General features: G+C 43.5%; 1 protein-coding gene across 3 annotated transcripts in view; it reads right to left on the bottom strand.

Annotated features, from left to right (window-relative positions):
* The window catches only part of LOC139749788 (furin-like protease kpc-1), a 51,358-nt gene that overhangs the window by 25,433 nt on the left and 11,333 nt on the right, over positions 1-14,592 (bottom strand). For 2 of the 3 annotated variants that reach the window (XM_071664035.1, XM_071664036.1), the window contains exons 2-4: positions 7,831-8,007; positions 3,655-3,795; positions 99-263 (exon numbers count right to left, since the gene is read on the bottom strand). In XM_071664035.1, coding sequence (XP_071520136.1) covers positions 99-263; positions 3,655-3,795; positions 7,831-7,962 — 438 coding nt within the window. In that variant the 5' untranslated portion in view covers positions 7,963-8,007. Of the gene's footprint in view, positions 1-41; positions 264-3,654; positions 3,796-7,830; positions 8,008-14,592 lie in introns of all 3 variants that reach the window. The other variant, XM_071664034.1, reaches the window with a different exon arrangement.

Below are 14,592 nucleotides of genomic sequence, written 5' to 3'. Positions count from 1 at the left end.
AGGTGCCTGAGTTCTCTCATGTCCAGAAGTGAGGCTGTTACATTACGGCGTTGAGGAGAGTTGAGGACATGCGCAGCGGAGGAGGATGGGTGACTGACCCCTGGTTCCTGAGCCAGCAGGCGGACGAGGCGGCAGAGGCTCTCCGCCCGACGCCGCTGCCTCCTCCAGCTGCTACTGTCGCTGTTGCTGTTGTTGGTCGTGATGGCGTCCTCCTCGTCCTCGTCGGGTTGGTGCAGGTGGTAGACGGGTGGGTGGGTGAAGACCTGCCTCGGGAGAGCAACACAAGATACGTGAGTTGAGACGTCTGTAGGCATAAAACTGAGGTTCTGTGATGTTTGGAACTGCTGAAAAAAAGAGAGAGAATTACATAAGTGAAACAGTAGTAGATTACACCAGAGAGACTGTTCCAGAAAGGGAATAAGGCAGTTTGAGACAGTAGAACAGAACAGGTCTGTGACCCAGAAAAATATTGATGCTGTTTAAGACGGTAGAACAGAACAAGCCTGTTTCCCAGTGAGAATATGGAAGTTTGAGACAGTAGAACAGAACAGGTCTGTGACCCAGAAAGAGAATAATACTGCTTGAGATGGTAGAACAAAACAGGTCTGTTTCCTAGGGCTTGAAGACTGGAGATATCACCTCATACCTTCCAGTCCAGTTTTTACCCCATTGGAAGCAGAGGTTCCTCCACTTCAACAAGATAAAAAAAGGGCAGTGTTATTTAGATCAAAGGCACTGCCCCTCTTCAGAACCTTACTTTAACATACCAGACTCTTTTTGTTTCTCAATCATGTCATCAACATTCTTGACGTTCCAAACACTAATCATCCTCCAGCTGAACACCATCTGGCTTCGTCATGTGCCCATCCAAATTCCTTACGTCTCTCGAGAGATTCAATCGTCTATTGGTATTTCCACTGATCCCTTTCACACCCCTGACGACAACCGTCACTCAGTGAGTCTGCTTCAGAGGTGATGGTCTGTGATTATTCGAACACCAGCACGCCTCTTGCACACCTTCGTGGACCATGAATCTCCAAACTTTGATTTGTATCCGAAACTACGACCATTTCCCTGCGTCACCCACACCTCTCTTGGATCTATAGGAATTCATTCGACCATCCAATATTCTGCCACAGCTTAGGTCCTCCTTAATAGATGGTGGAGGTCATGGGGGTAAAAGAGAGAGAGGCTCTTGAAACCCCAATTTTTCCATTCTTATTGGCCCATATTCCAGGCCCTCATGACCACCCTCCCAGCAGCACTCTGTCTGGATCTGTTTATTTTACAGCCGATCCTTCACGCTCAAGATACAGTTATAATCTCGTCCACAGTTGGTTCATTAGAGACCACTTCACTGTAGATGGCTCTGTGCTGACCGCACCTCTTCCTGCTCCTCCATCTGTCCTACGGTGTTTCAATATTGGCACTGTACAAGCGTTGACTGGACTAATATACGAGAAGACTGTATTGACTTTCTTGGATGAGGTGTTCGTCTCTGGTTGGGAGTAAATCAACAGTTCACTGCCGCAGGAAAGGGAGACAGAAAGCCGTTCTTTAGGACTGCCTCTTCTTCCGCTTTTTCAGCCTTTTCTCTTCTGAGGCAGTTCGGGTGAAGTGGCCTGGGGAAACTCGCACTTCCCCAACACACACATTCACCTTTCATCTCCGACCGAAATCAATGTAAATATGTCATTCGTGACGCAAGGCATTTAGTGGAAGGGAGTGTGGCAATCTCTCCTCTTTTTCTTTTTTTTATTCACTGTCACATTCTTCTGGGCACCGAGGAAAAGTATCTTTGTCGTACCGAACTTTTTTTTTCATCAACTTTCCGTCTCTATGATGATGATCCAAAGCAGCTCTTTTTCTTCCTCTTCCCTCCTTTAACTCCACCTCAGATGACTCTGAACATTCCCTCATTCCGGATGCTCCTCTTGCTGATCATGTTCCCATCTCTGTATATTCTTATTTTCCACACAATCCAATCAGCTCTTCTTTATCTAAACACAAGCGAGGCACATGTTTCAGACGGCATCCTTCCTCGTCTTTTGAAAAGCGATGTGCTTCTGCACGTGCGCCGGTGCTTGCTCGTCTATTCCATTTCTGTCTGAAAACTAAAACTTTTCCTTCTTAGAAAATATGGACTGGTAAAGCCTCTTTCAAAAAGGGTAACCGTTCTAACCCTTCCAACTATCGTTCTTCTGCCCTGACTTTCACTGTTTCCAATATGCAGGTCTTTCCTGGACTCCAGTGACCTTAAGAATGTTGAGCCTCACAGTCTTCTCTCTGATGAAAGTAGATCCACTGGTGAAGTCCTTTCCTATTTTCCTGCTGTCAGATCTTGATATACTGAAAGATCTCGACAGGGTGTGGCACTGGGGTCTAGTCTACAAGCCTCCCTTTCTTTGGCTCTTCCCTCACTCTTATTCTTTTATATCTTACATCCTCTATGGCTGGTCTGTCTTCGTAACCAATATCAACCTCTCCTTTGCCTATCATGGTTGTTTCTAAGGGTTCTGTCCTGTCTCCTGCCTACTCCTCCTTTTCATCAACGAATTCCCTTCCTTCAACAGATACCCAAACGTAATCATACGCTTTCTTCCACTTCTGTAAAATCCGCTTTACCTTCTATTTGTTCCTTCTACATCTCGTCACAATCGTCACTATAAATCTAGAATTGGACAGGATTTTTTCGGAGGAGCAGCTGTACCTTATTTACGTTTCATGCCTCCGAAACCAATTTTTGGCCACAAAACCCCAATTTCTGCCCGTTTCTCCTTTTAACTTACATATTTCCTTTCATAGATTTATATATGCCACTGCTGTACACAATAAACACACCTGATACCACTACAATATCTAATCAACCTTGAAAACCTAATATATCTACTTAAAAGAAACTGAGTCCTACTTTGATGGTGCAAATTCTCTTATGGCCTCGATGAGGACTTTTTGGCAATGGCGCGGAAGACTTTAACATAAAAGAGAGAACAGTTTACAACACACATACGGGATTTGTAAGTCAATACATCTCGAGCTCTGGTGGTTTATCATGCACTTGAAGAAACGTACACATCTGGTGGGAAAGTGTCTGTTGGACAATGATGATGGGTAAATGAAACAAGGAGGCTAAAACTACAGAGAAAGGCTAATGGCTATTTGAAGACCTCTAATGGAAGAGATAAGGAAGAGGAGAAACATAACGACATCTTTCCTATAAAAGTGATAGTTTCGAGTGATTTTTTTCCCCTCCACATCAGGTAAGAACAACAGAATGTCATGAAAAGAAGCTATGGAAAGAAACACACAAGAAAAATGTGAGGAACTGTCTGTACATGAGGATAGTAGGAAATGAACGGAATAAGCAAAATGTTGATAGAGAGCGGACACAATAAACAAGATTTTTAAAAGTTGTACGATGAGAAAAGACAGTTGAATAGGTACTGGGCCTACGAGTGTAAAACTCCCTCCCTCCCTTTTACTATTATATAAACACACAGACAGGGAAACAAGAGTACATAAGTCTGAACACTGTAATGTTAAATTAAATACATAAACTCTATCCCCATACTGTAAAAAAACGGTCAATTTCAAATAGGTTATTACTAAAGACGACAGAAAATGGAAGGGTGAGAGAAAACAGGATTTTCAAACCTGACGGACGTAGTGGAGGGAGTAGGTGTGAGCGAGGCTTCTCGCGCGGTCCTCTCCTCCGTGTAACTCTAGCGCCAGGTGTTGGCTCAGCCCTCCCTCTGCTCCTACTCCAGCAGCAGCATTAGGCTCCTCACTCTCCTCCTGAGGGTGGTAAACACAGTCAGGAGACCCTCCGGCCCACAGCCACACCACTGAGCTAAACTTTCTCTCTGCAGTGTACAGCAACTATATATTATATTTTCTCTCGACGTTGTACAACATAGCATTTTGTTAATTGTACTGACCAATATTCAAGTGTATTTCACTGCTTTTCCTGTCTATCAAGTGATTTTAAAAGGTAATGATATACTTGGAACTTCTGATATCTTTTATCTTAATGTTCCCTAATACTAGGAACTGCTGTTATCTTTTATCTTAGATAATATGTTTCCTGATACTAACAGATGGTATACAAATGAGGAGAAATATAAGATATGGGAAGATATGACGACTGATAAGAGAAGCACATCAGTGTTCACAGTGCAGTGGAGATACAGAACACACAGAACCTACCAGTGAACACTGCGGAATATCTTATCTATCTGTCTATCAGTATCAATTTCTATTTGATGGATGGATCAGGTCCATACAGCCTCCACATCACACCCCCCCTCTCCCTTCGCACACATACACACACACTCATCCTCAACTCAAGCTACCTTGTGTGTCAAAAGTGAAACATGGACTTAACACACTTATAAAGTGCTTCTTATTTCTTCACTTCGCAAACTAAGTTGATTCGTCGAGATTAACATCATCTCCATTTACATAATCCTTCCGTTGCATCCAATCCCCCGATCATATCTCTTAACATTCTCATCTAAGATATCCCCAACCCTAATCGGGATTCTCACTGCATCAATGCACCTCTACGTCTTGTCTATCCTTCCTCCTTATACCTTCTACTATTCTGCTGTATATATACCTTGACCAACCACTCATCTACCACACGTCTTACAACGACCATGCGATCGGAAGGAAGATCCATGTACAAGCCTTTCTACTGACTCCTTCACACCACATAAGCGTCTCACAACTTCAGCCAGTATATCCTTCCAGATTCCAACTCTACGTTGCAAATTATCCATCTCAAAAGCCCTTATTTTCTTACATATCCTGACCTGTATACACAAGGGTAAGACAGCCATACCTTAGCACGGGGAACGAATGCGCCTTCATGCACACGGCTTTCATCATTCATCGCAGCTTTCAGTACACCATGATTTTTTTTCCCTCTCTACATGACTCTTCCCTCAACTTCAGTTTTACCACTGATATCTTTACCGAAGTCTACCCTGAAATACTTATCTGCAATTTTCTGTTTTTCACCATACGAACTGAACGCACGGTCCGATCTTCCTTATCCTTCAAGAACTTGAATTTTCCTCTTATTCGTATTTCCATTTAGCATCTTCCTCTTCCTCCTCGTTTTTGTCCTACATACGTCATCCAACCGGCCCACCATTCTCTCCTTAACTCTCTCCGATTCATCCACCAACACGGCGTCATCTGCATACAACAACTGCCCTAACCTCCGTTCTGTTTCTTCATGGTTAAGCACCACACCACGATCACCTCCAACCTCGGCTCCCATCTCTCGTTAATGTAAACATCCATAAAAATCATTTACTAATTGAGATGACACAGATCTTGACCCATATCGACATCTACTCCAGCCCTTCCACTCGTACAGCCTTACTTACCTTAACATATGCACTGCTTACATTACAAATGCTCCTGAGTGCACTCAAAAGTCTTCTATAAACGCTACGAACATTCAGAGCTTCCACGAGTGCTTTTAAACGTCTATTTTCATACGTTTTTTTCTGGTTCCATAAATGGCATATAGCCCCCTTTCTCTAACACCTTCTCCGCTACTTGTCTAACAGTTCACAAGTCCCATCCACGCATCATTTCCCCTTCCTAAACCCAACTTGTTCCTCACCAACAAGGTGTTGTTCACTCGTCCTCACAACACGAGCAGTCACTACCAGACACACACCTTTGCCAGTAATGTTGAGTAAACTTATCCCTATACAGTTCATACATCCATACACCTTAATGCAGGTGAACAATTACTGCCTCTCGTCCAGTCACCAGGCACCTGGCCAGTGTTCCATGCATCCATAACACACTTTCCAGTTCCAGCCCCACACCAGTGTCGCCTCCAGTCTTCATTATCTCGCTCACCATTTCATCTATACTCCCAGCTTTTCCATTCATCAGCAAAAGCTTTACTGCTATTCTTTCTTCCTCCTTTATCATATCTTCCTCTGTCCCTATTACACCATCAAACCTGTCTCCATCGCCATCATCTGCGTCAGTATGGTATCCCATCCCCTGCAAACTATACATCCTCCCTCTGTCACCAGCATTCGACCAGACTTGTTTAATGATATACTTTCACGTGAAACCTTTACGCTTGCTTGTGTTCCACTTATTCTTCCCCTTCCTTCAGAACAGCTGGTAATTCTCTTTACTATAATGATCATCTTCTGAGATCCTCAATAACATTGATTTTATTGATATGTACCATTTTTCGTTTAATCTACTATTCATGACTATATCTAACACTTTTTGTCCTCCCTACATCACTTATTTTCCTGCAGATTCAGCTTCTCATTTCACACTCTTTTGTTTCCCTCCAACTACTTTCTTAAATCTTCATTCCATTACATTCTACCTCTCCAGACGCACTTCCGCCACATCCTAAGTTGTACTACACACACACACACACACACACACACACACACACCTCCATCCCTCGGCAGCCTTGAATACTGCAGTCTCTTCAGTTCTTCTCCACATCGCCTTAACCTCACCAACAGGTGTTAAGGATCGTGTAAGCTCTCCACCTGACGTGCTATGGGAAGGTACGTTTCAAGTCCATCTCTTCGACACCTTCCCCTATACTCTTATCCATCCCAGATTTGTCAGCCATATTTCTCTCGTCCTTAACTCTCTACAAACAGTGTTCGAACCTACATACCGACACCGTATGGTCTATTAGACTCACCTTTACAACCCTCTAACTAACTATCATATTCCTTCTTATTGAAAATTTCTCTCGTCTGTCACGTTTTCTATGTCTGTACCGTGTGTATCTAAGAACAGCTTTACGTTTAAGATGTTTTTGCAACACTGATGCCTCTTGGTGCTCATAGTCCACATTTTCTATCACCTGTGTCATCTACACCCAAGACCTCCCCGTAATACACCCACCCACCCACACAGACAAACACACACGCACATACACCTCTCACCCCTTCTTCACTTTCGTCACCCACCTAACCATCACCCACAGCTTCTCCCCATCACCCCAAGCTTCTCCCCAGAAGGCGTCATTAACCTTCTCTGCCTTATCATTACGTGGCACATACGCAACTACGTAATTTGACTTCACGCAACGATGTAACACGACCTTAAGCAACATGACCTTATGCTTCCACGTAACTTGACCTTTCCAACCAGCAATCTCATACTGACTCACTCGCTGTCAACCATCTAGCCTGACCACACATAACAATACCACACCTTCTCTCACATACACCGTCTATATCACATCCTGTGGGTCTGAGCTCACACCACTCACTCAATGCCGCTCAGTCAGCGCTCCTACCTTTACGTACCATCACGTCTCCCACACACACACACACACACACACACACACACACACACACACGTCTAAATCCTCCACTTCCTTGAAGTGTCTTCAACTTCCATTTTCTCCCACATTCATTGACTATGTTCGTCTGGCATTCTATTCACTCCACACGAACGGGCAACTCTCGCCGAAAGCGGCTGCTCCTGCACGTAGCGCTTTCGTGTATGTCATCTCGCACGAAAGACTTGCCAAGTCTAGGCCAGATCTACATCTATCGACCAAAATCCCCCAAAAGGGTGAAGGATGAACATCTGGGTTGACTGTGAGCCGGCTGCCATGTTTGGACCTGTGTGTGTGTGTGTGTGTGTGTGTATCTCTGCTTGCTACTGACGTGTTCATTTGTCTATGTACCTGTATGAATGCGTATGTATAAGAAAGCTTAGGTGTATGAACACATGTATACCGTGTGGTGTGTGTACCCTGCAGTACAAGTGCATGTACGAGGAAGTACCAGACCTCGTAGAAGGACTTACCCGGCGGAGGTGGGCGACATCAAGGACCCTGAGGTTGAGGCGCGGGTCTTCCTGCGTTCTGTGAGCCCGGCATGGGAGCGACACCACGCCCATCACCCACCACGCCCACACGAACGCCCATTTCACGCCCATGACAACAGCCGGGCACCCGCCCTCATAACCTAGTCATGTCGACACCTGGAAAGAGAGAGGAAGTAAATTTTTAGAAAGGTAAATAAAAAATTATGAGATGATATTTTTCGTCCAGATATCTACTCATAAGAAGAACCAAGGACGCGGGAAATGTGGTACAAAAAGTCCTCCTCTGGCAGCAGACGTCATGAGGTAGGTGAACTTGACCTTCATTATAACCTGACCCTGAGGCGATGTGTTGGAGGGAGTGGTGGTGGTGGTGGGTGGGGAGGAACCTTCTGCTTTGCTATGCTGTCTCCATCTATAGTGGTGGGTGGGGAGGAGCCTTCTGCTTGTACTATCCTGTCTACATCTATAGTGGTGGGTGGGGAGGAGCCTTCTGCTTGTACTATCCTGTCTACATCTACAGTGGTGGGTGGGGAGGAGCCTTCTGCTTGTACTATCATGACTACATCTATAGTGGTGGGTGGGGAGGAGCCTTCTGCTTGTACTATCCTGCCTCCATCTATAGTGGCGGGTGGGAAGGAGCCTTCTGCTTATACTATCCTGTCCCCATCTATAGTGGGTGGGTGGGGAGGAGCCTTCTGCTTGTACTATCCTGCCTCCATCTATAGTGGGTGGGTGGGAAGGAGCCTTCTGCTTGTACTATCCTGTCTCCATCTATAGTGGTGGGTGGGGAGGAGCCTTCTGCTTGTACTATCCTGTCTCCATCTATAGTGGTGGGTGGGGAGGAGCCTTCTGCTTGTACTATCCTGTCTACATCTATAGTGGTGGGTGGGGAGGAGCCTTCTGCTTGTACTATCCTGTCTACATCTATAGTGGTGGGTGGGGAGGAGCCTTCTGCTTGTACTATCCTGTCTACATCTATAGTGGTGGGTGGGGAGGAGCCTTCTGCTTGTACTATCATGACTACATCTATAGTGGTGGGTGGGGAGGAGCCTTCTGCTTGTACTATCCTGCCTCCATCTATAGTGGCGGGTGGGAAGGAGCCTTCTGCTTATACTATCCTGTCCCCATCTATAGTGGGTGGGTGGGGAGGAGCCTTCTGCTTGTACTATCCTGCCTCCATCTATAGTGGGTGGGTGGGAAGGAGCCTTCTGCTTGTACTATCCTGTCCCCATCTACAGAGATAAGGACTCGAGGATATCATTACTGTCCTTCAGTAGATAACCTAATCACAGACCATCAGGTCTTCTGTCGTTAGTCTTTCAAGGGTACTCTCTTACAGTCAATGAACAAAGGCGCCTGCAAGCTGTGATCACATCCTCACTTAACCATTTGCCTACGATATCTCCAACCATTTCACAGGCAGTGTTGCAAAGTACCTCAACATCGCTGTTTCATCTAAAGTCTTCCTCAACATCATGACCTGTGTTGCTAAATGACCCGACTGTCATGGGTGAAATCAAATCAAACACATCCCACCACAGCCATTATTACTAACTAGCATCTCGGGGAAAGAAAAAAAAAAATAGATTTTTGAACAACGTCTATCCTGGTATTGGTGGCTGGGGGAAACAAAGATGGCGGATGCCCAAGTTCCCAACGACTTCCGGAAAAATCAACGTTTTCTTCATGTTATCGTAATACGGTGCAGCCTACCTGACGAGGGATGACTTCTATGATTTCTGGGCGTTCTTTCTAACCTCTCTGTACACACATAACCGAACGAACTTTCCTCCTACAACGATACCAGATAAAGACCCAAGTCGTCTTTCGGAAGCATCGACACTCGCAATGCTCACTTCCCCTCCCACGTACACTCAACTGGCTGGACCTCCGCCCGAGTTTCCTAACCTAACCTTGGCCGCTCTTGCTGGAGGACCTGTTTCCTTAATTAGGGGAAGCAGCAACGTGCTGGCATACTCCGCAGGTCTCAAGATTCCAAGTGGCATATATATTATTTCGTTCTGGATACAAAAAGATCGTAAAAGATAAATGTTCTCGACCACAAGAGACAAAATATATGATTGACCCAAAGGTGTTATTGTTGTGTGTGTGTGTGGTGTGTGTGTGCGTGTGTGTGTGTGTGTAATTACCTATTTGTACTGTACGGAGAGAGAGAGTTCTACACTCGTGGGGCCCCTTCTCGAGAACTTTCTCTAATGTCACAGCTTTTTAAACATCCGAATTCAGTAGGACCCTATGCAGTATACACAATTCGTATTACATTTTCGTATTACATCCTTCTCTGACAAGTTTCTTAAATTTCATGTTTTGACCTGTGTTTGCGTCTATGCAACTTTTACAGAGATTTTCACTCTACATCATCAAATGATTTAAAAAAAAAGTTTGAAATCGGGTTATCCCTTACTCTTCTCCCTTCCATGGTGAGCAAATTTAATCCTACTAGCCTTTCCCTGTAACTTTGCTCTCTTAATTTCGGTATTATCTTTGATGCTCACCTCTGGACCTTCTCTATAAGCTTTATGTGCTTCTTTAAGTGCGTTGAGCAAACTTGAGAAACGTATATTAGTTTAGTACTCGTGTGGGATGTGAATAGCTTGAATGGTGTTCTGATGTTTTTGCCAGCGGGCCGATTGTCTCCATATACCCTTCTAAACTGGGACTCAACAAGTTAAGGACGATATCGACTTCCAAGCCCCTCTCACTCTCAGATTTCTGCCACTTATTGCATTCTAGATGAGAATCATATCCAGGCCTTCTTTCAATAGGTTCCAACCTCATTACTCCGCATTTACATGATTCATTTCGTTCTTGTATTTGACCCACTGTGGAATCTGTCTAGGTTAGATTAGGTTAGGTTATCTTCTCACAATCAGTCACTTCCAAAGTTATATATTCTGATTCGTGCAATCGTACACATACATACAGAATCACACTCAAGTTCACATCCAAATGTTCTATGTGACCTGCACCCACAGATATATTTGGCCCCTGGCTCGTTGTTCCCTTTCTCATTACCCACATAGAGTCAACTATCAGGCACATCCCTGGCACTGCATCAATTGTGGAGTGCCACAAGGCACTTGACTTGGCCCCTAATATTTCCCTGGCTATGAACAAAGGAGCTCTACAGATGTGCATCTTTCTCCGCTATCTTACTGTTGGCTAGCGTCAGAAACGCTGATCCTTAAAGACAATTAAGTATCAAAAATATAATAAGACAATAAGGTTAATAACGTATGCTTACAAGATTTTCAAAGGATTTTATACGAAAGAAATAGTGCCATATTGTATGCACGTATCAAAAAGAGCCACATTTTGCAAGGTTGAGCAAGTAAACTATATCATAAACCCTTAGAAACATTAAGGCAATCTCATCTTGCCACCAAGTGATCCCCATATTATCAGTTCTAAACGAGATTTCTTTACTTGTTCCTCACCCAATTAGGTCATCAGCGTGAATTATAACCCCATTACTTCAATAATAAACCCATCACATAACTAAAGCCATCAGAGTGATCATATGATTAAGCAAAGCAGTTTGAGCTTGTTCATCAAATTTTTTTTGTGTATTTTTGCGGCAAAAAATAACCAATTTAGTGCACACTTGTGCCCATCTTGTGGGCGGTGAGCCATGGATGCACAAAAGGTCAAGGGAATTGGTGTCAGTGATTGAGTAAGCAGTTTATATTCACAATGAAAAACTTACACTGTATAAATGGGGTATGGGAATACATGGCAAACGCAAATTATATATATATATATATATATATATATATATATATATATATATATATATATATAGGTTCCAACAATGCTGTATGGTTGCGAGGCGTGGGCTATGGATAGAGATGTGCGCAGGAGGATGGATGTGCTGGAAATGAGATGTTTGAGGACAATGTGTGGTGTGAGGTGGTTTGATCGAGTAAGTAACGTAAGGGTAAGAGAGATGTGTGGAAATAAAAAGAGCGTGGTTGAGAGAGCAGAAGAGGGTGTTTTGAAATGGTTTGGGCACATGGAGAGAATGAGTGAGGAGAGATTGACCAAGAGGATATATGTGTCGGAGGTGGAGGGAACGAGGAGAAGAGGGAGACCAAATTGGAGGTGGAAAGATGGAGTGAAAAAGATTTTGTGTGATCGGGGCCTGAACATGCAGGAGGGTGAAAGGAGGGCAAGGAATAGAGTGAATTGGAGTCATGTGGTATACAGGGGTTGACGTGCTGTCAGTGGATTGAAGCAAGGCATGTGAAGCGTCTGGGGTAAACCATGGAAAGCTGTGTAGGTATGTATATTTGTGTGTGTGGACGTGTGTATGTACATGTGTATGGGGGGGGGGGGTTGGGCCATTTCTTTCGTCTGTTTCCTTGCGCTACCTCGCAAACGCGGGAGACAGCGACAAAGTATAAAAAAAAAAAAAAAAAAAAAAAATATATATATATATATATATATATATATATATATGGCATCCAAGGTTTACATATACATAAGTTATGTACGGTACTGGCTCATACCGTCTGTTGCCTTTCACTAAATGCTCACGTCAACAGCTGCAAGCGCCTGGCCAGGCGAGGAAGTTACTATTTCCCAGATGCAGAACGGAGCGCAGCAAGAAATTACCCATCTTGTTTACATCATCTCTTAACAATGAACTTTAGCGACTTATTTTGTCTACACCTAAATATGAAATAGTTCGTTAATCATCAACTTAATGATATCTTTTTTCTATACAAAATTTTATATTTGTTTTAATGGTATATCCTTATAAATACGTAAATATTTCAAGTTATCTTTTAATCATATCCTTTCCATACGTAAATATTTTGTTTATCTTTTAATATCTCCTTTTAAAAACGTATATTTTGATACATCTTTTGCAAGCGAAGGTCCCATGGCGTCATGTACAACAGTCTTCGGAATCATATGCTTCATGTTATTACACCCACATGCACACGAAGGGTTCCAGGCTCCTCGACGCAAGATAAGCCGTAATTAGATTCGTCCTACTTGACCTTGCCTCTGCGCCCACATAACTCCACCACCGATACCCATGACCTTGATGCGGGAGTAACCTCCAACCAAGGAGGGAGGCAGGACCTGCTGGCTTAGATAAGCCTGCGTTGCCAGGTGGAAGGTCGGTCCTCCTCACCTCCCCCTTGAACATCGTCTCACGTTAGACAACGTTAGATGTTACGAGGTGGGAAATGACATCCAGCGATCGTGTCTACATTTGGAGACTTACTCCACCATGTTACCAAGGACGACACCAGCAGGCGAGTTGCAGCCATGGCGCCGCTACGACTACTACCCCTTGAGAAGGTGACCGTTGGTTTAAATGACCATTTTGCCCCAAGTTCGGGGTGACGGTCGCGCGTTAGAACTGTGCAAAGTCCCGCTGTTCCCCACATAAACTTTAAGGGAAGAGAAAATGTCTTGCTTCTGGTTGAGAATGAGCATAAATACCCTCCTTTATCAAGATCATTCCCAGTTATTTAAACAACAGCATGGATTCTTTTTTTTTTTTCCCCGTTGTAATGAAACGTATGTTTTCTTTACGAATGATGGACCGTAAGATGAGTAATATATAGCCGAGCAAAGCATTACTTGTATATAATGCCCTTCATTTTCGTATATCAACGCTCAAATACGAATTTCATGACCAAATTTTTATTGAGGATCTAACATGAAATTACATTTGTTTAATAGTAAAACCGTCAGCCACTCACCATTATATTATCTGGTTTAACGCAGTTGGGAAGTGCCTGTTATTTTTTTTCCCCCTCTGCTGTTTCGGCTCTTGGTCATAAACTTTTCTTTTTTCCAGTACTCAAAAGATGTCCCGCTTTTAACTCCAGATAATATGGTCACTCTACCGATGGTATAAGTCGGGGTCTGCCGTACACCGGCTGTTCGGCAAATTAACTCTCTCTCTCTCTCTCTCTCTCTCTCTCTCTCTCTCTCTCTCTCTCTCTCTCTCTCTCTCTCTCTCTCTCCCTAAGTCCAAGGATTCTAAAGCCTACCGATAAGCCGGGAGAAAAAAAAAAGTTTAAAAAGGATAAGCTCTCACTCACAAACAGGATGGGTGGACTTCACAAACATCCTGTAAAAAACGAGCCAGTAATGTCGGCAGTGTAACAATCAATGGTCCGGCGACACACACACATACCGTCTTTAGTGGAAAATTCAAAACACCATCTTATGAATAAAGTGTTCAGCATTTAGCAATATACTCAAAAACTCTTTATAACAATACTATTTCTATGGAGATTCCTCCTGCGTGTTTTATTAAATTATAACCATGAATTTCCATTGAACTGACTCCGAACAAAATCACTCCAGAATATATATACGACACAGAAAATTGCAAATGGACAAGGAGCCATATATGAAGTGAAAGTATGACTGTTCTTAAGATCATCTTAAAAACCTGAACAGAGTGTTGAAAGAATTTTCGACTGGTGGCTTTGGCGATGATGACACCCTCAGTGATCACTGAACCTAGCAGTTTGTTAAGGCCTGTTCCTTCTGCATGGAAGCTTAATCGCTTAATATCATATACTGATGAAATGGATTCTGTAAAGTAGGTTATTAAAGATGTACATATGAATGTAGTTTGTATTTTAAACATGATGTTATTTTCTATGAAAGGCTACCGCTATACTGCGCTTCGACGATATGTTAGTACTAGGCTAATATACGATTCTCAGCAGCCGTATGCACGGACTG

Source organism: Panulirus ornatus, chromosome 8 (genome assembly GCF_036320965.1).
Source record: "Panulirus ornatus isolate Po-2019 chromosome 8, ASM3632096v1, whole genome shotgun sequence".
NCBI classification, from domain to species: domain Eukaryota; kingdom Metazoa; phylum Arthropoda; class Malacostraca; order Decapoda; family Palinuridae; genus Panulirus; species Panulirus ornatus.
The sequence above is the reverse complement of the archived record's forward strand: the minus strand, read 5'-3'. Positions and strand labels throughout refer to the sequence as shown.